This window comes from Triturus cristatus, chromosome 3_2 (genome assembly GCF_964204655.1).
Source record: "Triturus cristatus chromosome 3_2, aTriCri1.1, whole genome shotgun sequence".
NCBI classification, from domain to species: Eukaryota; Metazoa; Chordata; class Amphibia; order Caudata; family Salamandridae; genus Triturus; species Triturus cristatus.
Genome location: NC_140584.1, coordinates 575,728,005 through 575,752,062, shown reverse-complemented (window position 1 = coordinate 575,752,062; position 24,058 = coordinate 575,728,005). Strand labels below are relative to the sequence as shown.

The window sequence follows — 24,058 nt, the reverse complement described above, 5'->3', positions numbered from 1 at the left end:
TTCCGCAGGGGACGTTTCGGGGGCAACCATGGAAATCACCAGGATACAGGATCTACAGGTGAGAATCATTCCATGTTCAGAAGTGGTATTGGGGGGTCGTGTTCAGTTATTTCTGCAACAATGGAGCGCGCTCTCGCAGGATCCTTGGGTCTTCAAGACGGTGCAGGGATACAAGCTGGAGATGTACGAGACACCCTCACAAACACTCCGCCCCCCTCCCCTCAGTTTTTCCCAACTAGATCAGACTTTTAACTCAGAAGAGATGAATGCCCTCCTGCAAAAGGGGCGATCGCGATCACTCAATGTCACCCTCAGGGTTTCCTCAGCAATGAATTCCTGGTCGAGAAGAAAGGGGGCGGGTCCAGGTTGGTCTTGAATCTCAAGGAGTTCAATGGGTGGATCGTCTACCGCCATTTCAAAATGAAGGGCATCCACCTGCTACGCGATCTATTACAAGAAGGGGACTGGATGGTCCGGTTAGATCTGAAAGACGCGTACCTATCCGTTCCCATCTACGCCCCACATTGGCGTTTCCTCCAGTTTCTCTGGCAAGGCGTGTATTACGAATATACGGTCCTTCCCTTCGGACTTTTGTCAGCACCCTGGTGCTTCACGAAACTCCTTCAACCTCTAGTAGAATCTCTGCGCGCATGAGGGGTGCGACTGATCGTCTATCTAGACGACATCATTCTCATGGTGCAGTCCCCTCAGCTGGCGGTGACGCATCTGGAGTGGTCCATTCTTCTTCTTCAGTGCCTGGGATTTGTGGTGAATTCCCAGAAATCAGTCCTTATCCCTACGCAATCCATAGAGTTTCTGGGGTTTCAAGTGGATTCCCGCAGCTGCCAGCTTCTCCTGCCCTCATACAAGATCAGAGCGATCAAGAGAGAGTTGAAATCGATTGTGAGCAGGCAAATTGTGTCCTTGAGGTCCATTGCCATGTAGTGAGGTTGCTGGCCTCTTCGATCCAGGCAATCTTCCCAGGCCCCCTTCACTACCGCGCGCTCCAACGCTTTAAGATTCAGCATCTCTGCAAAGGCCTTGGTTATGCCGAACAGATTCCTATTTCAGAGGATGCGAGGTGGGAGATGTTATGGTGGTTAGATCACATGGAGTCGTGGAATGGGAGAGCCATCTTTGGCTCGAAACCCGAGGTGGTGATCGAATCGGACGCCAGCCGTTGGGGCTGGGGGGCCCGCTGCGGTCCGATCTCGACGGGGGGCCGCTGGTCTTCGGAGGAGCTCTCCCTCCATATCAATTGCCTGGAGTTTCTGGCAGGGTTGTTCGCCATCCGCAGTCTTTCCCCACAGAAGACGGACTGTTGCATCCTCTTGCGGATGGACAACATATCGGCGGTTCGATACGTGAACAAGCTGGGAGGTACGAGGTCCCGTATTCTAGCGGAAATTGCCAAGGATTTTTGGCACTACTGTCTGCATCACAGACTGTCTGTGGTGGCGGAGTATCTCCCGGGGCGCAAGAACGAGGTGGCCGATTGGCACTCCCGTTACCTACGGGATTACAGCGACTGGCGGTTACACCCTCGAGTTTTCCGGATGCTGAACCTCCTATGGGGTCCTTGTCAGTTGGACCTATTTGCGTCACGTCTGAACAAACAGCTTCCGGGGTTCTACAGCTGGCGCCCAGATCCGGAGGCTCTGGCCTCGGATGCGTTTCTTCAGACATGGCCCCAAGTGCTTTGTTATGCGTTCCTGCCTTTTGTCATGATCACCAGGGTCCTGGCCCAAACCAGGCGACAACGGGCGGAACTGGTGTTAGTAACACCTTTGTGGAGAGCACAGGCATGGTTCCCGATGGTGTTGGGAATGTCTTGTGCTGTACCGGTCCTCCTCCCTCCCAGATGGAATCTGTTGCTGGATCCTCACAAGACCCCTCACCCTCTAATGGACGCGGGTCAGCTGCCTCTAGTGGCGTGGCGAGTTTCCGGGACAGATGACGCGTCACTGGCCTTTCGGCGGACGCTGCTGAATTCATCAAACAAGCATGGTCATCTAATACCCACAAGCGGTATTCGTCAGCATGGAACAAATGGTGTAGCTGGTGTGTTCGACGGGATATTGATCCCACCACAGCAGATGTCTCCATGGTCATGAATTTCCTAGCCGCTTTGGCTTCCTCGGGCTCTGCGTATAGGACAGTCAATAACTTTCGGTCAGCGATTTCGGCAGGGCATGCTCAGCTTGAGGGCAAACCTGTGGGGGAGCACCCCTTGGTTTGTAAATTACTTAGATGTATTAGGATGGTCAAACCACCATGTCCAAAATATTCATTCTTGTGGGACGTGTCAGTAGTTCTTCGGTTCTTAGAAACCTGGCCGGCGAACAAGTATCTATCTTTCAGCCAAGTTGGCTATGCTTTTATGTCTAGTCTCTTGCAAAAGAGTTTCCGACATCAGAGCTTTAGATCTGGCTAGTCGTCGATTCTCCCCGGAAGGGGTCACTTTTGTTATTTCTAGACACACCAAATGTAATTCTACCTCGGTGTCTTATCCAATGTTTCCAGAGAACCCCAAATTATGTGTGGTGCAATGCCTAAAGGCGTACTAGGTAAGTACCTCTGAATTCCGTTCTGATATGCATTGCAAAAGCCTTTCAGGCCAGTGACTCCAGCTACCTTATCACGATGGGTATGTTGGCTCATGAATGAAGCAGGCATTGATATATCTAAATTTGGTGCCCATTCTGTTCGAGGCGCAATGGCCTCTAAATCCGTTTCATTGGGAGTAAGCCTCTCTGACATCATGAATACGGCCGACTGGTCAACGTAATCTACGCTTAAATCTTTCTAGTACAAACCGATTGTGGATTTTGCATCAGTGGTGGTGGCTCAGCTTTAAACAAGCATAATCGGAGCCTCTGGTCCTGACATAGAATTAAAAATGTGCAAACATTTGTGAGAAGAATTTTCAATTCTATTAAGGACAGTGGAGGCGAGGATTATCCCACCCGGCAGTTATGGTTTTACTTATGTGATTCATAAATGTGAAAGTACGATTAATGTATGTTTTATGCTCTAATGACATTATGTTGGTTATTCCCCCCCATTGCATGATTTGCTGTTGGCACATAGTTCGGGGATGACCGTTATTACGGGTTTTTCTTCTTTTGTTTCAGATTCAAATGGCAAGTGAGGCTCGCTCATGTTGGCTTTGGTCTATCACGGAGAGTGATCCTCTTCCACGAAGGTGGTGTTTCCTCCTCAGAGTTATCGGACAGAAGTTGGTCCGTCGCACCCCAAGTTTTCCTGTTGGTCTTCGGGATCTTTGATTCTTCTAAAGTGTTTCATCACGGTCTGCGTGCAAGAAAGTGCTAAGTGGACAATGTTGGACTTACCTGTTGCAGTTTCGCAAAGAAAGAGGACGTGTGTGCCTCGGTTAGACATTATATGGGCTCAGTCTCTATGGTTAGGGAGTACAAGGTGCTCATGGGATTTGTAGTTTACTAAAAAAGATAGTTTTTTATTGACTGCTGTAATAAAGCAAGGAAAATGAGAAGCATAATCCTCGCCTCCGTTGTCCTTAATAGAATTGGAAATTCTTGTCACGAATGTTCACAAATTTTTAACTGTGCCTTTCGTTCCACCTGCGTGTGGGCCTTATTATTGACTTAATCTTAATAAATTATCTATCTTTAAAAAACTATCCGACTTTTTGTCTCAACAGCCCCCTCCAAGCCCCCCCCGCCCCTCTGCTCACGGTGATATTTTTGTTAAAGTGGCAGGTATGGTAGTCTTCAGTCTAACTGTAAACATCACAACATATAGAGAGGATGATGGCTTCAGACTAGCAGCTGTTTCTCTTGTTTACATCAAAGAACACAAGTGTCTCAGTTAATGCCAGCCTGAGCCGCGCAGGCGTTCTGATTTTTGGCTTCGGATAAAATGGCGGCTTTTCCGGTGTCGGAAATAGTCATCCCTTGGTAAATGCCCAAAACAAACAGGGTCAGCTGACACTTCTGCTTCTGGGTCATAATCGCATGCCCATAAGAAAGATGGCGACCTTGTCCAGCACGATGGGGGGGTGGGATCATTGGAAGTCACTTCCTGTTACGGCCCTGCCTGAGTTAAAGATGGCGGCCGTGGGGGTGCTGGAAACGGTGGAGAAGCTGCAGGCAAGACTGACCGGTGGCGGCGAGCCTAAGAAGGTAAATACCGGGACAACACGAAGTAAAAACATAACCTGGGGAGGGAAGGAGAAAGATCGGAGGTGAGAACAAGGCGAAAACGGGGCAACCGGAGGAGCGGGTGGTTGACGAGCATAAGAAGGAAGGTATTAGAAGAGAAGAGCAGTTGAGGTAGTATTTGGAGCAGTAGGAGAAAGAGATTCGATGGAAGGTTGCAGCAGAGCGAGACCGTAGAAGAGTGCATAATAGTAAGGAAGGCAGCGAAAGGTGGTCAGTGGGTATCATGAGAGGGAGATCTCTTGGATTTTGGGAGAAGGGGGTTTCCTGGGACATTAAGAGTGAAATCAGCGATGATGCACCGGTGAAAGAAGGTCAGGGACAGAAGTGGACTTAGTAAGTGTGCAGCATAGTTAAGGTGGAGAGATCGGCGGAGGCAGATAGTAAGGGCAGTGACGCTGACAAGCGAAACGGAAATTAGTGGTGCAGTGAGTTGATGTGGAGGCAGTGGGGGTTGCCTCTGGGATAAATTGCTGGTGGCAGTGATTTGGATCGGTGAGGGTGGGTACGGGGTCGGACGGGCAGTTAGGGTGATCATGGCGAATCTCTGGGGTAGGCAGAATGTTGACCCTCTGCACCCAGATCTAGGGTGATCGGGGCTCTACTTTTGAAACATTGGTGTTTTTTTTTTGCTACTAGAAATCGTTTTTGTCTTTTGTTACTCTGCTCGCCAGTTAAATGAATCGTTTCTATGTTTCTTAGAGCGCGTGAAGTGTTAAAAGTGCGGAGCTTGGAAAGTTTTCATCCGATGACCTGCAACCATCTTATCACTCCGCTCGTGCCTTCCCACTCATTCATCACCCCATACATGTTCTTGGAGTATTTACCAGTGTTATGCTTCAACGGGGTGGGGGGTGATCGATCCTAGCGTATGGGCTACATTTCTCGCCAAATTGATAAGTGTTTGTTGGACTGTTATAAGGAAATGTTGAGGCAAAGTGCTATATCACTTCAATAAATGCGTTGGCCAGTTTGTCTACTTGGCATGTCTTCGTTGTGTTTTCAGAGCAGGTAGTCTGATGGCTGTCTTTAGCTCCCCCCCCCCCCCCCCTCTCGTTTTTTATGGTCAGTTGCCCACTGATGGATTGGTAGTGCCAGATCAATAATTGTCATACGTTCTCTCAGTAAGGTCACTCTCTGGATCACCCCTTCTCTGTTTACTAGGCCCTTCTGTGCAAGTGTGTACTAAAGCCTGTTCTTCTTAATCACACTCCTCTTAAACTTTAAAATAGTAAATGAGAGATTAAACTCTTAATAATTTTGTAAGATCACTCCATGAGGATGGTAGTGTGAAGCAACCATTGGCAGGAATCTCCAATTTCTCAAGCGTTTTTAGCATTAGCAGGGGGACATTTGGCCAACAAACTGTAATTTTCTGTTATAGAGTCTTGAAGCAAGGTACACATTGGCTGATCGGTTGTGAATGTTCTGATCTCAAATGTGTTATGCTGGCATTCATTGCCTTAGAAAGATGCAATGCCATGAATGCTTATTGATATTATTTTTTTTCCTAGCAAGGCTACATTTACAGGTACTTTCATTCCCATTCCAGCAGCACTCCTAGATTCTGTACAACATAATTGTCTGTTTCTGTGGCAGAGATCTTACCCTGAATGGGTTTGTTGGCTCTTTGCGTCTTACAATTGGTACCACCTCAGGTTATTGGATTGGCAAAGGGCTTTAATGGCTGTCATTTTCTTATAATTGTAGGAATGGCTTGCCTCTTCACTCTGGTGCGAGGAGTTCTCCTCATTACTTGTTCCAGAAAGCATTATGATTGAATAGTGAACACTATTTACAAACTCTTCTTTTTCCTGTAACAGACAACAGTCCTCTGACGAGAAACATTTTGTGAGATCACCTTTTGTAAGCCAGCAAAAGGTTTTAAGACACATTTATTGGGAAAGAGGTGAGTGCAGTTGGTGCTCTCGAGCCAACAAACAACTGTCTTTTTCGCGGAGAACTCTACAGAGTCTTAGCACCTCACGATACTAGAACACTTACACTTAAACATTTTATCACTGTTTAAAGCTACAACAGGTCACAAGTGAGTGCAGATGTATGAGCATAGGTTATTGATGGACAAATAAAAGTAGCAGGAATCTTAGATATAATTCAAGCTGTATAAGGCCATGGTATAATTGGCTAACTGTTGCCAATTAAGCAAGCATAACATTGAAGCAGGTTAGCAAACTTGACTTTGGTACTACTTATTTGGCTCGATCGGGGCCCGTGCATCAGGAGATCGCCAAATTAGGTGGCACGGTTGAGTAAATTATGCAGCATAATGCGGCACACTTTGTAAAAATATTTCTTCATTAATCGTTTGTTAACTTGGAAACACTGCATGGGCATTGGTTGCACCTCATTAGTGCCAGTTTAACACCCCAAATATAGCAATAAGCAACAGAAATGGTACCAGTCAAGCTTTGGAAATGGCCTTCCATTGCAAAGCAACAGGTGTTGCTGTATTTTTAATAACATTTGAACCTTTGAGCTAAAAACAATGTTTTTTTGTTGTCGTTAAAATCTGAAGATCATGCGGTAGATGATGGAGTATGTGGCAAATCTATAATTATGCGGAAATCACCACAGCTGCACAATCGCATACATCCAGACGCTCTGGGATTGATGCAGCCCAGTAAGAGAGTGGGGTATCAGGGTAGTGGTACTTTTAAAGGTAGAAGATTGCAGGCTTGAGTTCTTCACTAAGGGTGCAGGATTTTGAAGTGGTAACCAGGTTGAAGCAGCTCAGTAGGACAACAAGAAGCTCAAAGAAGTCACAGGAACTCCTTCAGTTCTTATCAGTGCCCAGGCTTTAGAATCAGATGTGAAACATTGATTGTCGTCACGCTTAAAATGTTCCATGAATCAAAGTGAACACACAGCAAATTGGTGAATTGTGAATCCACCACAGTGCAGCTGAAGAAGAGTGCTGAGTTTCCTTCCTCAGAAACTTGCTTTTCCTTTCTTATTTGTGAACCCCACATATATCCAGTAACAGATGTAGTGGTAGGTGACTTGAGGAAGGAGGTAAAGGAAATGCTTGAACTAAGGATAATCCATAAATACTAGATTAGTGCATCTGAGTATTGGCTAGGGCTTTTAAAAAAAATGTTTTCCCTTCCTACACAGGAAAGTGATTGTACTTTTAGAAGGGGAAAATTATTTATAGAGATATATATATATATATATATATCCCATCCGTCTGATACGTGATAATAATACACTCTCAGGCTCCAGAGAAAATAGTCATCAGGAATGGTTGCAGCAGTTTCACATATTTGAAAATCAAGTACATACATAGCATTCAATAGTACATATGGCAGGATGAGAGGCTCACTGGTCATGCATATCAAGGCGATAACGGTTCGTCCTCGGCAGGGACAAGTTGGGGTTCACAGATATTGCCACGATATACATTCCAATTAGACCAAATTGCTATCCATTTCCGGGGCAGCCACGCGCAACGTATACAGTCTTTTCTCTTACCATACACCAGTCCATATCTGCCTTGCAGGCATTCAGTGTTGGCGGTGCGGCTGCTCCCCACAGCCAGGCAATGTTTCGTTTAGCCACCATGTGGCCAAGAGTCACCCAAAGTTTACCCTTGGTGTTACGGTCCGTGGTCTGCCACACATTTAGGAGGCATGTTTTGGCTTCGTGCCGGACTACGATGTATGTTAATTTTGATGCATACATCTTTTTGGTGGCATTCCTTTTGGCTCAAGTTTGCTTTCTTGTAGCACAGCATTTTTGCTGTCTCTAGCTTTGGTTTATCAGTAGGGACAGTGCTCATAGATCTTAAGCAGTTTATTTTTCTGTTTGTTAATACAGCTCCTATTGTGGGCTTCTTATTTGCTCCTTGATGCTCTTTAATGAAGTGCAGGATTGTCAGAGTGAGCAGGCAGTTGTAGCTGCGTCAATTTAAGTAAAGCACACTTGAAAGTAACGCTGACTGATCTGCCTAAGGAAAAGTCATTTGTAGCTCTTCAATAGTACTATTCTTGCTTTGGCGAACACACTTTAAGGTGGGTGGTTCACGAGGCCCTTTTAAACATGGTTGTGCTGAAGTGATCTGGTCAGTGTGCTTCGTTTTACCTCCCAAGATTTTGCCATGATACTATTTGGCGGGTTTAAAAAAAACTGGAATTCTTTTTAGAAGTTTTGAAGGAATCCGCCTTCTGGTCTTGTGGTTAAGGCTGACAAGTGTCAGTCAACTGTGGCATGATTTGAGACCTGATTGCGACTGTAGGAGCTATCGCCACTTATAACTCGGTGAATCAAAGTCAAAGGCTGTAAACATGGCCCTTATAACAGGTCTTAAAATCATAATTTTTTTTTACCAGGACCTAGTAAAATGTGCGTGACCCGAAAACTGGTCTCAAATGGCGTGATCCTAGGCAAATGTAATATTTTACAGAGCCACCAATTTCTTCATTACCACATATGAGAGCACCTTCAAATATGCACGTTCAGCATTTCTGCAGTACAAAAACCCTTTTGTTTGATTTAATAGATTAAACGTTTACTCCATGTATAATAAGAATCTAGCCCACATATGGTACACATGACTCCTGACTTGCCTCTTAGGTCACTAATAGCACTGTCATCAGGGCTGTATGTAGCGTATAGACAATCTGTGGAACCTGAGTTGCAGCAAAAATATTTATCATGTGCACATCACCTAGTAAAATGTTCTGATTTGTCTTCATCCTATTAAAAAAACATTTTTTGCATCACACATGAACTGCAAAAATGTTCTTAAATAACTACTGAAACATATTTCGAAATGTTTGTACAGGTCATGTACACGCTATCTAAATGTTGTGTTTTAGAAAAACACAGACATCCTACAGCCTTTCATTTCACTCTTTGTACAGCATGATTGTCAGGCTGTTCACTTAACGAGAAAGAAAAGTAAACGCCAACCTCTAGGATTAAATAATTAGCATATTGTAAGACGACATACACTGACATTTGACTTCAGTCTCTGAAAGCAGAGCAAATGTGACCAGATAAAAACCAAGATTTGAAGGCATCTTTATTGCTTGTTCACTTTCTGAGAGGTCAGAACACCTGGTCTTTGTCAACTCGCCAGAACGGGCTAGTAGGCTCTGAAAAATAGTTCACCATGATTAAATCTGACTCGCCATGGCGAGTAGATTACTTGAGGCCTGTTATTAGGAATCTCAAATGTAGTTTAATTCTATAATAGTGTCTGAATTTAGTGACAGATAGGTCAACTCTCTACCTCCAGCATTCTGAAAAATGAAAAACCCAAGGAGGATGTCTAATACCCTAGATGTGTAATGGAGTCTTTACATAGCCTTCTAGTTTGTTCCATAGCTAACTCATATTCAGACTTCCTTACATTGTGTAAACATAGACATTTAACTGGAGGCGTAGAAACAGTTTGCAGACATAAAAGTTCAAGTTGGAAAGCATTTAATGTATTTTAGTAGTAGTAACTTGAAGGAGAAGGTAAATACTGGACTCTACGACTGGTGTGCGTAACTTTATAGACATATCAAGAATCAGTCCAAAGCTGCAGAAATATGCTCAATTTCTTTTGGGAGAGGGTTTACACTTCTGTGTTTGAAATCTGTGGTAAAAGGGCAAAAATCTACGGAAATAGGAAAAACGTACATTGCGGTTTATCAGTTTAAAGGCAAGAATACTAAAAGTACAATATTATCTTGCTTTTGCTTTAAATAAAATTCTATACACATTTTCAAAGCATCCAGTTTCAAATTGGTATTGTTCTCACTCCCCCCACCCCCCCAAACATCCTCTCCTAAGTCTTAATGTCTCTTGTTCCTATGTTCTCTGCCCTCATTATACAGATCACCTTGGCATCTGTTTGTGTAAGCCTTTGTGCGCGAGACGTATACTGTCATATTAATATCAGGCACCACAGGGCATTCTCCCACTCTCAAGAGTAGGAAATCGCATGTGCTAGGTAACTGAGCGACACTGTGTGTGGTTTCCACCTAAAGGTTCAGTGCACAGGTGATTGCTATTTAGCTCATTCGACAACTCTTCTGTGCTGTTATTATAGTAAATTAGTACTTAGGCTGGTACCATGTTGGTATATGTGGTTGATGATAACTGGCCACGCCTCCCTCTCTTCAGTCATCACTCCTTAAATTCCAATACTTCTTGCTACTGAAAGTGTCATTAAAATTTATTTTCAAAGGGTAGGAGAGAAATATCAAGAGATTTCTAAAATCTTTATGTAACTGCCAACGTCTGCACTTGTAAAGAATTATGTTTTCATTCGCTTCTGCCGATCCAACCTGGTATTTTATCAAAAGAAAGGAAGCAAATATCATATGACTATTTAATGCTGCTGGTATGACATCAGAATGATGATCATAACTGTAAGTCTCCTGCACATGCCCCCAATCCTCTGTGCCGAAGAGAGGAAACTGTGTACCTCGCTTGATGAGATCTTATAATAGCTTAGGAATGTCTGATCACCTAGGAGGCTTGGAGAGAAACGCAACTGAGCTTGCTTGGAAGGAAAAGGCTGGCCAGTCACAACAAAGCAGCATCAAGAGTCACTGTTTATGGAAGACATGTAAAGGAGTGTATCAGCTGTTGTGACAATGTGAAAGTGGCTGACTTTGAACAGAGGTGCAGATTTCCAGCACCTGTTCTCCTGACAAGCATACCCATTGAAGGCAATAGAGCCATGCCAGGAGGCCCCTATTCTGCGTTCCTTAACCAATACCTTGCTCCTGTCAGAAAACGCAGATCCTGTGCCCTTGGATGTCATGATGTCACCCACACCATCAAGCACAAGGAACTAATTGGAGCGTAATTGTCCTCTTTCTTTACTCCTGGCAGTGTTTAGTTGCACAACAGGTTTCAGCTATGTTCTAGTCATGGACTAAATTAGTGAAGCAGCTTGCCCAGGAGCCACCAGGATAGGCTGCTGGGTTCTTTATCTACAAGGGCCAATTAAAACTATCAAGCTTCTGAGCATGGCTGTTCTGTGGAGGAACTGCATTCTTGCATGGCCCCCGGGCTAGGGAGGCAAAAAAAACTCTGCACAGTCCCACCTGTAAGTATATAGACAACTGGCATTGTGATGTAGGCTTTTTTTTTTTTGATTGGGGACTGCTCTGGTGTCCGTTAGCCATGCCGTGCCAGCTGGAGACTGCATGCATGCACTAGGGCAGACATGGGGGAGCATTTTGCTACTGCTTGGTTCTTGTCTGGACTCTATATCTGGGGACCTGATGAGGGTTGGATTGAGTAGGCCCCTGCAGCCATTGGCTACCTGTCCTTACCATTACCAAGACCTGAGAGGCTGGGCGAGGTAGGCATTCCCACCAACTTTGATGGGGGCAGGTGTACTAGTCCAATCATAGCACGGACAGTGTTTGTGTGTGCTACTCAGCACCAAGCGGGAGATGCAAAAGGGCAGGTGCAAGAAAAATAGGTATTTTAAGTAAATGCAAAAGGCTCCTGTTTTAGGCTTCTCAGGGAGCCCAGAATAGGCTTTAATGACTGGCTTGAAATATTAGGACCTAAAGGTTGAAGTGCTGGGTTAATCAACTGCCAAGAAAAAGTCCTCCCAGCTTGCAGCCTAGATAGACCTTGGACACCGTAGCCCCATTAACTGAATGGGAACTGAATTCCATCCTAAAGTAGGGGAAAATACCTGTTGATTCGGTTTCCTGAAGAAGTTTTCAAGGTGGCTAGTTGGCTTGGCTCCTAAGGACTTGATCTGGGGGATATATTATCTGCAGAAATCCATGAGAAAGGAAAGATATGACTCAAAATCCAGACAGAGGATAGGGGAGGTATCCATTTTGCTCTAATCCGCAAAGTAAAAATCATCCTCTCCAGGGTGAGTGTGGTGTGCAGTGGCAGTTGTAGGCTGAGAGGTGGTAGATATGACAAAAGAGCATGACCCTGAACACAAAAATCTGTCAGGATTACTAGCCCTCAAATTCAGAATAGTGGCCCTGTACTGATGGGCTCCTGGGTAGGCTGCTATTGACATATTGTTCAATGGGAGGTAGATCTCATAGCATAGCAGTACACACCAATGGTTCTATAATGGACTCTTTATGTAAAGATGTGACAGGATGTTTTACACAAGCATTTAAAGAGGAAGTCAGGCGATCCAAGTTCTCTTCCATAAAAAGTGTAGCTAAACCGATCGGGCTTACTTATCAGTGTGTCGGATTCCAGCGTTCCAAGACTCATTGATGAGCTCTGCAATGTTCAACACTCCGTCCATCATTCCCTTTGGTTTTGCTTTGTTGGCCATAAGTTGGCAGGGTATGCTCAGACGTGAGTCCCTTGCTCACTTTCCCACTGGATTCAAGCAAGCCTGGCTGAAGACGGCTGAAATGCCAGAAACCGGTCCTAGGAAGCTTGTTTCCGGTCCAGGGAAGACATGGCTCGGCAGTTCGGGCTGGACTGTTCCCATGAGGCACAGGGTCAGACTGATTTGCATATGGCCATGTCTGAACTGGGGTGGCAGAGTGGGCTAAAGAACAGTGATGGATTAAACCCAGATCAGTTGACTGGGGGTGAGTGCTTGCAATGTTCAACACTCCGTCCATCATTCCCTTTGGTTTTGCTTTGTTGGCCATAAGTTGGCAGGGTATGCTCAGATGTGAGTCCCTTGCTCACTTTGCCACTGGATTCAAGCAAGCCTGGCTGAAGACGGCTGAAATGCCGGAAACCGGTCCTAGGAAGCTTGTTTCCGGTCCAGGGAAGACATGGCTTGGCAGTTCGGGCTGGACTGTTCCCATGAGGCACAGGGTCAGACTGATTTGCATATGGCCATGTCTGAACTGGGGTGGCAGAGTGGGCTTAAGAACGGTGATGGACTAAACCCAGATCAGTTGACTGGGGGTGAGTGCTTGCAATGTTCAACACTCCGTCCATCATTCCTTTTGGTTTTGCTTTGTTGGCCATAAGTTGGCAGGGTATGCTCAGACGTGAGTCCCTTGCTCACTTTGCCACTGGATTCAAGCAAGCCTGGCTGAAGACGGCTGAAATGCCAGAAACCGGTCCTAGGAAGCTTGTTTCCGGTCCAGGGAAGACATGGCTCGGCAGTTCGGGCTGGACTGTTCCCATGAGGCACAGGGTCAGACTGATTTGCATATGGCCATGTCTGAACTGGGGTGGCAGAGTGGGCTGAAGAACGGTGATGGATTAACCCAGATCAGTGTTTGTTTTTTTTTTCTGTTTTTTTTTTCTGTTTTTCTTTTTTTTGTAAAATATGTTTATTAAGTAACCTTGTACAGTACTTCAGGAACATTTCAAGCAAAAACTTCCGCGCACATACTAAGATCCTAATCCACCATCCTCCTCGTAAAAACAATACTGTTCATGTGCGATGATTTACAGACAGAGTTGCTCATACCCGTTATAACATCCTGTGATATACCACCCATTAGCCGCTCCATTATCTTTTCATATCAAGGTGCACCGCAACAATGCGACTAACAGTGAGTACCCTCGGAAGTTCCATATCGTAATAAAGACACGTACATAAAACCCTCAATCCTATCCCATGCTACCTCCCCTCCTCACCCCCCACCCCCCATTCCCACAACTCCCCTGGCATGACTTGTTGAGTGGATACAGAACAAGGCCTTCGGCTGTGCGCATACTTACATCTTCTACAATTCTAAGGTGAACATCAAACTTTCCCGTTTCATGACTACTGACAGGCTAGCAATAAGATCCATCAATTCTCCCGTAACCGTTCTAACCAGGCCCAGAGGAGGGTATGTTTTGCGTATCACTAATCTCCGACCCTTAAACCCAGATCAGTTGACTGGGTGTGAGTGCTTGCAATGTTCAACACTCCGTCCATCATTCCCTTTGGTTTTGCATGCTGTGAAATGCCTTGCCATCCAGCAGAGCTGCAGATACCAAGTCTCGCTGTTCTAGCTAACCAAGGGCAAACTGTTCAACTGTCCAACTCTGGGCTTTGGAGATAAATTCAGGATTTGAGAAATGCCCATGGCCATTTTCAGGGGGGGGGGTGAAGGCCATCCTAGTGGGACATGTGTGATTAGTCCCTCAGTCAATATGGAAATGTCCTTCAGGTGTCAAGGACCTTTGGGTGCTGTAGATGTTCCTTCATTGAGAATGAAGGCATTGGTTGCTCAAGATTCGTGTCTGGATGATAACTTTTGGTTTTCTAGAGTTGAATGTTAGGGCGAGTAACAAAAAAGACTACTTCTCAGGGACCTCAGAGCAATTTGACTTCTGAAAGAGTTGGAGCCCATGCCCTGTTGCTGAAGTCATCTAGGTGCATGGAGTTTGAGTAGAGTGTGTGAATTTGGGAAGGTACTCGTCTTGTACTGTCCATTTGTGCTTCATACCATGCATCGAGAGGAGAGGAGTTTCGAAGAACTCTCCTCCCTTACTTTAGAACATACAATTCATTTCTGTACTTGACAAAGACCTTGAAGAGTCTGTTGGAAAGCAAAGTGTATACATTGTCATTCTGCATTTGCCCGATATAAATATGTATAATGCTGAGTGTATATCACTGTTGTCTTGAAGTTGGTGTGCAATGTATACCTTTGATGATCACAAACATATAGCACCGTATAATTTCATACATGTAGTACCACTCATACTTTTCATCGTTCAACCATTTGCATTTCCCTATGTGCTACCAGTGTTCTAAATTAATAAACCTACTGTTAAGCTTGCTTACCTACCCCATAACAGACATGCTATCAATCCCAAGCAGGATGTATTAGGGTGAGTTTTAAGTTTGTACAGGTGCTAGCAAGGGGCTTCGAGGAGTTAAATGTGAAAGTAGTGGTCCGTTGGAAATCAGCGGCATTTGTGGCAAATTTCAGGGGCCAAGTTGACTTGCTTCCATTAGTCCTGAAAATGTCAAAGGTATCCCAACAAGCATTGGCATAGCCAATAGGTCTCGCCATTGGGACCATATAAGTGGTTAGCCATGCAGCACACAAGCTGTGAGTTTACAAACATCAGAAAGAAGACAGAGCAAGCAGTCACATTTCGTTTAACAGTGGTAGTTACGCTGGACAATTTTTCAACCACTTGTGCTTGACGCTTTGCGCTTATAAATTGATTTAAATTATGACATTCAGCCTGTTCTAAGGCAATTTATCTCCACGTGGTTTAACACTTTTTGGGAAGCCTAGGTGGAAGGAAGGAGCGAAGATAATACTAACTGGTGCTCATTTACATCTTTGGGTGGAGTTTGCAATGAATAAGAGCAATATAAAACTGCTAACGGATCAAGTGCCCTGAGGACGTCTTTGTTGGCATGTGTGCACTGCACACACGTTACGTACATATGTGCATACCAACATTACATTGAGCGACTGAATAAATATAAACTTCAGCTGTGAGAACACATGACTGCCCTTGTAGGCAATTAACACGGCTCCCGTATCTCGACCATGTGTAGCATCCTCAGATCTCGAGTGAAAACCCCTGGCATTGGCAACCGGGGCGGGAAGCCCCTTACCACGAGGTATCGTGCACGTTAGCGCCTAGGTAGGGACAGGGAAGAACGGGTGTGAAGTGGGCAAGAAGAAAAGAAGACTGGGTGTAAGGGGAGAAAGAATACGAGAAGGCGAATCGGGGCGAGAGTGCAGGTGTGGGAGAAGGAGAGGAGAGAAAGGAGTAAATATAGTGGTGAGAGGAAGAAGAGAAGGAAAAAGAGTGAAGGTGATGGTGTTAGAGAGAAGAGGGGAGCAAAAGACAGAGAAAGGGGACAACATGTGATTATGAAAGAGCGAGTAGCAGGGAAACCGAAAGGGCATGAAACGGGGGACTGAAAAGAGAGGAGAGAGGCAGAGGAACGAGAAGAAAGACAGAGTACAACAAAGGGAGAGGGAGACAGTGGGAAGGAGGAGAACGCAGGAGAGAGGGTGCAAGAACTACGTTGCTCGTCACATTGTGAGTATTCCTTTAACTGTCAACTTCCCCCCCACTGCCCTTTGCACAACACGTGAAATGTTCTAAGGTGGCAGACTGCCATCAGGTGTTGGCGGCGCTAATTCAGATAATTGATTTCTGATGTGTGCCATTTCCTGCACTCACGGCAGGCACCAGCCTGCAAACGGACTGGATCCGATAGGGAGTTAACAAGAGCGTCCCTCCCCCTCTCACGCACATCCTATGGGTCTCCTGGAAGGGGATTAGCTCCCCTGCGACTTGGCTCTACTATCAGCAGTAGTAGTACTCCATAACAGTAGATATCAGTATCCACGTCATGTCTGCTATAAATGCAATTTAACAAAAATACATAAAGGCATTCCAGGAAAATTAAAGTTTTTCATGTTTCACGTTTTGTCATCCCACTACTGTGGATTTTTTTCATTCAAAGAAAGAAGCGCTCCGAAGCGGTGTTAAGGCAACACAAGATAATTACAAAAGTAAACATACAAAAAATGCTATGCGTAATGCGCCTTCATCTCTGCAAAGGCTCAAAGTTTGACTGGATATGTCTAGCGCCAAGAAGCCTTTTTAGGTCTCGCCTGGCGAACGCAGCGCGAAAGCACTGTCGCCAGCGAGATCTATTGTTGCTGACTTGCCTCGGAAGTGGGACAGGAGATGGACACGCGCAGGGCTTTTGGCGCATTGGAGCATGTGTACGCACACGTACTGTCACGCGGTGTGCACATCTCCTGTCCCCTTTCCGTCCTCGCAAGCCTCATGCAGCATTACTTTCACTTTTTCTTCCCCCATCGGCTCCACGGAGACAGCTTTAAATTGGTCTCTGTAATATGAAGACCATAACTCAGTGCCTACAAGTCTTAAGTACTCCCAGGACATTCCCTTACCTACATGTTAAACATATACAAAGCACGTGTCAATGTCTGCTGAAAGTGTCAAACGTAACAGGGGTCAATGACCGAGGCTATGGTAGCCTCCCGTTGCTGGCCCGTCAACGCGCACTGAAGTAAATGCTCCTCTCCGGCAATCACAGCACACCTTGGCATTATTCAAGTACCCACAACACCCCTGATCAGCAGCAGCACCTCTGGGGTTCTTACCTCCGAGTCCTTTTTAAACTGCGTCAGGGGTGGAAACTCAAGCTCCATATTCTCCATGTGTCCGAGCCTAGCTGGTGCGCAGCGTGGAAGAAAGGCGTCTGGGTTCGGCGGAGCGGTTATGACGGTAATACAGGTGATGGCTCCCCATGATCCAGCACAAGAGCAGCTAGCAATTCCAACTCAGCTTCCATGTGTCCCCGCCTTGGGTGCCCTGGCGGCCCCCTCCCTGGGCCGCACGAGCTGCGCAGCACCCATTTCAGTACGGCGAAGTCTGCAGGTGCCGCAGGCCACGCTGATGTGCACGCTCACGGCGCGCCTACAACGCGCGCATGGCGCTCCCCCCACCCCCCCCCCCCCCCACTTTCCCTTGTTTGGAAATGCGCCCTCTCTAGGAGATGCCTCTTTCACAATGCGGAAACACCCTCATTGTCACACTCAGTTTATGCGATGCTGCCTCAGATAAGGGCTTGTGCAGCCGGGCGAGTAATTGTTGGAATCCACGCACGGGCGGGACACAGAGTCCCCGATCAGGTTTCCGTGTATGTGGGGGTGCACACAGGGCTAGTCCATGCCACACACCGTAGACAGAGCACATTCTCTTGGTACTCTGGGCTGCAATGATTCACACACATCTGGGGCTTCTATTTACAAGCAACCTAGCCCCCTGAGGGAGAAATCACTGGGGCTGAAAGGGGCCTGGAGAGCATCCCCGCGTAATATGTGGAAGAAACACTCACTGTCTGGAAATCAATATGGACAGCTCACACCAGTTTCGCAACACAAAGCTACAGAGACAGGAGGGGGCGTTTATCGGTGTACGTAGGATGAATGAGCAGCTTGCAACACCTGAGATTGTTCGCGTGCCTACAGCGCCCACCACGAGTCCTCTGGGCACTTCAATAATAGGGATGGTTAATACACAGTTGTATTTAGCCACGGGACAGACACTCTTTCATCGTTACACTCAATGTTTGATTTACTCCAGTCAATGTAAATCTGAATGAAAATAGGGTGAAATAAGGAGCTATAGAGAGTTCACTGATATGGGGCAGAAAACCCTCCAACATTTCTGCAAACTACGCAATTGTTGAATGGCTGAAGTACTGTGAAGAGTATCTTTTTTCAGTGGCAGGTACTTCTTTCATACTGTAGCATTTATATAGCGCTTCACTCTTCTATGCAGCGACGAAGCGCCCAAATGTGATTGTTAGTTTCAATCTGCCATTACAGCGCCTCGATGTCAAACATGTCCAAGTTACCTAAAAAAGGCATTTGTGTAATGTCTTGCAAGCGCCTGTTTCTCTGCACTTTTAACCTCAGCCCCGATGGGAGGTCATTAAGATTCACTGATTGACCGCCGATGAGGTAAAACATGCGCTGCTCGAGGGACTGAATTGCTGAGTGGCAGCAAGCGAGGCCTCTCAGCACTCTATAACAAGCAAGTCTGTTGACTGAGCGTTCACCTGTCTTTAAAGACAAAGAACGTATCGAAGAAGAATCCCACCATATACACGGGAACTAGATTACCGCCTCAGGGACTGTCCACCGGACCCGGATAACTTTGAAGACCTCGTGGTTACTTCAAGAGTGACTGGACCGAAGGTGTCGGACCATCAGCCCGGGCGCTATTTTACCGCCATGCTGTCCGGACAATCTGCACGAGCACTAGGTTACCGCCACGGGAACTGAACTAAACACACGGGGATAGATTACCACCCAGGGAGTGGATTACCGGTACTGGATTACTTTAAAGGTCACGGAATTACTTTCAGGTGGAGTGCATTAAAGAGGTTAAACTATCGTCCCGGGCGCTATTTTACTCCCAGGATGTCTTGACTATCTGCACGGGTGCTAGGTTACCGCCGCGGGGAGTGAAATAATACACTGCACTACAGGGGGTGGACTACTGGATTACTTCCAAGGGAATGGGGTTACTTTCCGAGTGACTGGACCAAAGGGATCTGGACTCTCCGCAGGAGCCTGTTTCACCGCCACACAGATGGGACTACCACGGGCACCAGCGTTACCTTCTCCGCCTCAGGGACGTAGTAACGAAATTATCCTAAATTGAACTGGTACCTAGAACTGGGGTTCAAGTTACCTCCAGGGCCACTTGGCCACAGTCTGTTACCGCCCAGTTATTACATCAGTTACGAGGCTGACATCACGGTAGGTGAATTAGCTGTCTGACACCCCCTCCCTTATGCGGCCTCTCCCCCTGTATTAACATAACTTTCTACCCTTGCACTGTTCCTCCTTTCCCTACACAAATCTCATAATTTACTTTCATCAGTCGCTCCCTTTCACCATCTTCCTCTCCCACGGTCTCCCTCTTAACATCCATTTCAACCCCACCTCCATTAATGTGTGCGTCATTTCTCTCAGCAATCTGCTCGATCCACTATTCCCCGGTCGCAACCACTTCCTTGGATCGCAGCGCACCCTCTAGTGTTCCTTCCCTTGTCCTCTCCTCTGCTGAACTTCAAACCTCCAGATGGAACCGGGTCCTCTCCTTTATTCTCGCCCATCGTCTCGGCCTCCCTCTTTGACGTTACTATCCCTTTTATTATGTTGCCGTTCCGACACGCTCGTTGTTGCTCCTTCCTTGGAACTAGTTACAAAGCAAAATGCAGTTGTCGGTGTGAAAATACAGCACGAGTAAAAGTGTGAGGGACCAAAGAATCAAAAAGCCTGAAATGCTCAGGAGTAATTAAAATTATATCAGAATAAACGTGCAGCTACAGATTAAGACGCTCATTTAGACTCCAATAGAAACAAGCATTTGCAATGCAATAGGTCTCGCATTGACGCGAGTTTGAGCTATTGACATTGTAAATAACAATGCCTTTTATTTATGTTTTTAAAAAAGAAAATAAAAGGCATTGTTATTTGCAATGTCAATAGCTCAAACTCGCGTCAGTGCGAGACCTATTGCATTGCAAATGCTTGTTATGACATTTACTACCAATTCCTCAAAAACTACAATGAAACAGAAACGTAGTGTGTGTACCTCCCTTCCATGCCCCTACCTAAGCCCATCACAAGACCCGGGGTCATGGCCGCTGTACACCAACTCTGCGCCCCTGAAACAGCAACAGCCTCGGGAAAAGTATCACAAATAAGGGGAAGGAGCTGCTGTCTACCTGTGAATGAGGCTATATCTGGAAGGCGCACACCACAGCAGTGGAAGAGCGCAGTCTGTCTAATCCAGGCGGTGGGATGCTGAACTTTCTCACCAGCGCACAAACAACTTTAAGCATAAACAAGTGCCCCCTGTTGACTGTAACATTTAGCGTAGCCGTGAAAAAATGTTGCCTGTTGTGAGAAGTTGGCCTGGCATATGCTGTCCACTAGTTATAGGGGACACCTTGCACCAGTCCAATTCGACTCTTATGGTGATGGGTTAAAAGACAACCTTTAAAGAAAGCTATCCTAGTGGTAGCTGTGGAGAGCAGCCTTCAGGCTAAGTCTTGAAGGAGTGTTAAGCTTATTGTTTTACCATGGATAACCTCTTGAATGACCAAATGAGAGTAGGCCACACAGGTATATATTCAAAATATATGTATTTATTCTAAGAACAAATCCCTCTAGTCTCTTGTGAGGCTGGAGGTTAAGATACAATTCAATAAAGCATTTAAACAGCAATAAATAGCACTGGAATCACAGGGCCCCGGGGGGACCAAACCATATATTAAAAAACTGGTATAAGAACCATGACAGTTCTGCAGACAGTGCCTAGGGCACTTAGGGTCGCTGGCCCCTTACGAAACCACCCAAGGTAGTGAGGAAGGGGACCCACGGGAGACGGGTGCAGTGTTTAAACTACAGTCGGGATCCCTATTAAACCCTATGGGAAATGTTGCGGTTGAAAATTACAAGAACCTGGACACTTCTAGCAGGAGTTCAAGTTCAGCAGCTTAGAGTTAAGCTTTTGGAGGGCCCACACCCATGACAGTACCGAGGTACCACTGTTACCTGCCCCAGGGAAGCCGGGTGCATAGGTCGTTTTCGATGTCGGGTCGCGATCTCGTTTTCAATAGAAAAAGGTAAAGAACTGCTGCTGGCGTGAAGCGTCGTTGATGTCGTGCAGATTGAAGATGTAGATCTTGAAGGTAGGGACCTGAAAGCAGAGGGGACAGAGTCTGGGTCACTAGCCAGTGACCAGGGTGCTCGGGAGAAAGAGCCCATTCAATTTCGGGTGTTTTCAGGTTGAAGACGGGTAGCTGGGATCAGCAGCCACGAGGTCCAGGAGGCTTCCAGGAAGGCCAGCTTCTGGAGGGCGACTGTCCCACGAAGGATGAAGGCCGCTGCGGTGTTAGTGTCCGGATTGGATCCACTAAGCCTTGGCATCCGCAACCCGCGCAAGGATCACAAAACGGCTACAGTGCAGACCCGCGAGGTCTCCAGCGAGGAGACTGTAGAGCAGGCCTGGAGCAACCAGGGGAGCCCTTTAAAGTAAAGATTGACCTCCGCTAGGGCCCACCAGTCGAGAGACAAGGGACCGCGGGAGGCGGCAATTTGGAGTGCGTAAAGATGAGCCCACGGGTCGCCGGAGCGGGCTGGAGCGTCGTCCTTTGGCACAAGTAATGCTGAGAGGTTGGCTCAATAATGGGCCAAAGCACAGCTTCCCCACTGGTCGGGGTCGTGTGCTGTGCAAGAGGTGGCCGGTGTCCTGGGGTATTGGGTTTCTCGGCACCACGGGGTCCACGGTGCTGAGCTTTGCTGTGCACACTCACTGGCCTCTGGGATGCTTGGAAACCCACCTCGGGGTAGGCAGAAGTCTTCGATGTCCGTAGGAGCAGCGGAGTTCCAACCGGGTCACTTACAGTGTTTCAGGTGCCTGCCAAGCAGGGGGGTAACTCCTTTACCCCAAGGGAGATTTCTTCATTCAGCTGTGCGGCAGCAAGTCGAAGGTTCAAGTCTTTGAAGTCCAAGATTAATCTGAGGCTCTGGGGACCCTGCACCCACCTTTATCCAGAGATTAGCGGAGTGTCTGAATCAGAGCCCACCAATGAGAGTTCAGCCGGGAAAGGGTGGCTACACCCTCTCCCCTTTGTGTGTTTTCCTGCCTGGGCAGGGGACAGGATGCTCCTGAACCGGTTTGAGGCGGTGTATGCAGAAGTAGTCACTGGAGAAGCCTACGTGCAAGATTGAAAGACATCCTATGGTGCACCCACACAGTTCCAATCCACATAGTCTGTCTGGGGAGGTGGGAACACCTCCCTGCAACAAGATCCCTATTGTCCAGCTGCCGTGACTGGAGTTCTGCCCAGCAACAGGCAGCCAGAGTCGTGTGGGTGGTGGGTAGCATCCATTTTGTACTACGTGTGCACTTTTAAATTGGTGTCTAAAATCTGCTGCTTTTACCATATCACCCCTCTAGCAGGGGGGAATCGTGCCCTCACTCCCATGACTGGATTGGGGGTATGATTCCACAATGTTTGACACCAAACATGACATGGTTCTGTGCAGCCACTCTCAAGTTATCACGCTATGGCGATTACTTATAATGCGGTTAAGAGTATATGGTATGGCTGCGCTACCAACAACCCAGCAATAGTTTTACGAAGGTTGCAGAGGGGCCCTACTCGGGTAGGGGTTCCCACTCACACATATCTCAGCACCCTGCCTTGTAGGATTAGCAAGGCCTGCCTTAGGGGTGACCTATGAGGATATATGTGTTGTGTTAAGTGGGATACAGGATACCTATATCCCTGTAAGGGGTGCAAGCACCACCTTACCCAGACTACAGTAGTGGTCTGGTGGTGTCGGTTTGTATGGCTGTCCCAGGGGTGGCACAATAAGTGCTGCAGCCCCTGGTAGGCCTCTGAGAGACCCATGCCCTGGGTACCTAGGGTCACATCTACAAGGGGCTGATAGGGTGTCCTCAGTATCCAATTGGTATGTACCTAGGGTACTCACATCAGTTTAGAGAGGAAGCAGATAGGCTGGGGTCCTGGATAGCAAGGCCACAGCCTGGCTAGAGTCAGAAAACAGTCAAAACATTAGCAAAATGTTCGGGGCAACTATGCAGTCAATGCCACTCTGCTACATAACACCCCCCCTCACCCCCCCCAAACGCAGGGACATTAAACTAACCTTGACCAGTTGAGTCTTCATGTTCTAAGTGGAAATATCTGGGGAGGCCATCTGCATTGGCATGGTTGCTCCCAGGTCTATGTTCCACTGTATAGTCCATCCCCTGTAGGGAAATGGACCACCTGAGTAGTTTGGGATTTTCACCCTTCATCTGTTTTAGCCATAGGAGGGGCTTATGGTCGGTTTGAACAATGAAGTGAGTGCCAAATAAGTATGGCCTCAGCTTTTTCAAGGCCCAGACCAAAGCAAAGGCCTCCCTCTCTATAGCTGACCAACGTTTCTCTCTGGGGGTCAACCTTCTCCTAATAAAAGCTACAGGTTGATCCTGGCCCTCTTCATTCAGTTGTGATAATACAGCACCTACCCCCACCTCAGATGCATCAGTTTGAACTATGAATTCTTTGGAGTAGTTGGGGCTTTGGAGCACTGGAGCAGAGCACATGGCCTGTTTTAGGTCATCAAAAGCTTGCTGACAGTCCACTGAACCTTTTTGGGCATCCTCTTAGAGGTTAAGTCATTTAAGGGGGTCACAATGGATCCATATCCCTTTACAAATCTTCTGTAGTAACCAGTCAGGCCTAAGAAAGCTCGGACCTGAGTATGGGTGGTTGGAGCAATCCAGTCCATGATTATCTGGATCTTGGTCTGTAGTGGTTGAACCTGGCCTCCACCCACAAGGTGGCCCAGGTACACAACCTGACTCTGCCCTATCTGGCATTTGGTAGCCTT

General features: G+C 46.8%; 1 protein-coding gene across 1 annotated transcript in view; it reads left to right on the top strand.

Moving 5' to 3' along the window:
- The first annotated feature begins 4,035 nt into the window (after window positions 1–4,035).
- ELOA (elongin A) overlaps window positions 4,036–24,058 on the top strand; it is a 239,872-nt gene continuing 219,849 nt past the window's right edge. The window contains exon 1 of the mRNA XM_085648317.1: window positions 4,036–4,163. Within this exon, the coding sequence (XP_085504443.1) occupies window positions 4,089–4,163 (75 nt within the window). The 5' untranslated portion in view covers window positions 4,036–4,088. The remainder of the gene's footprint in view (window positions 4,164–24,058) is intronic.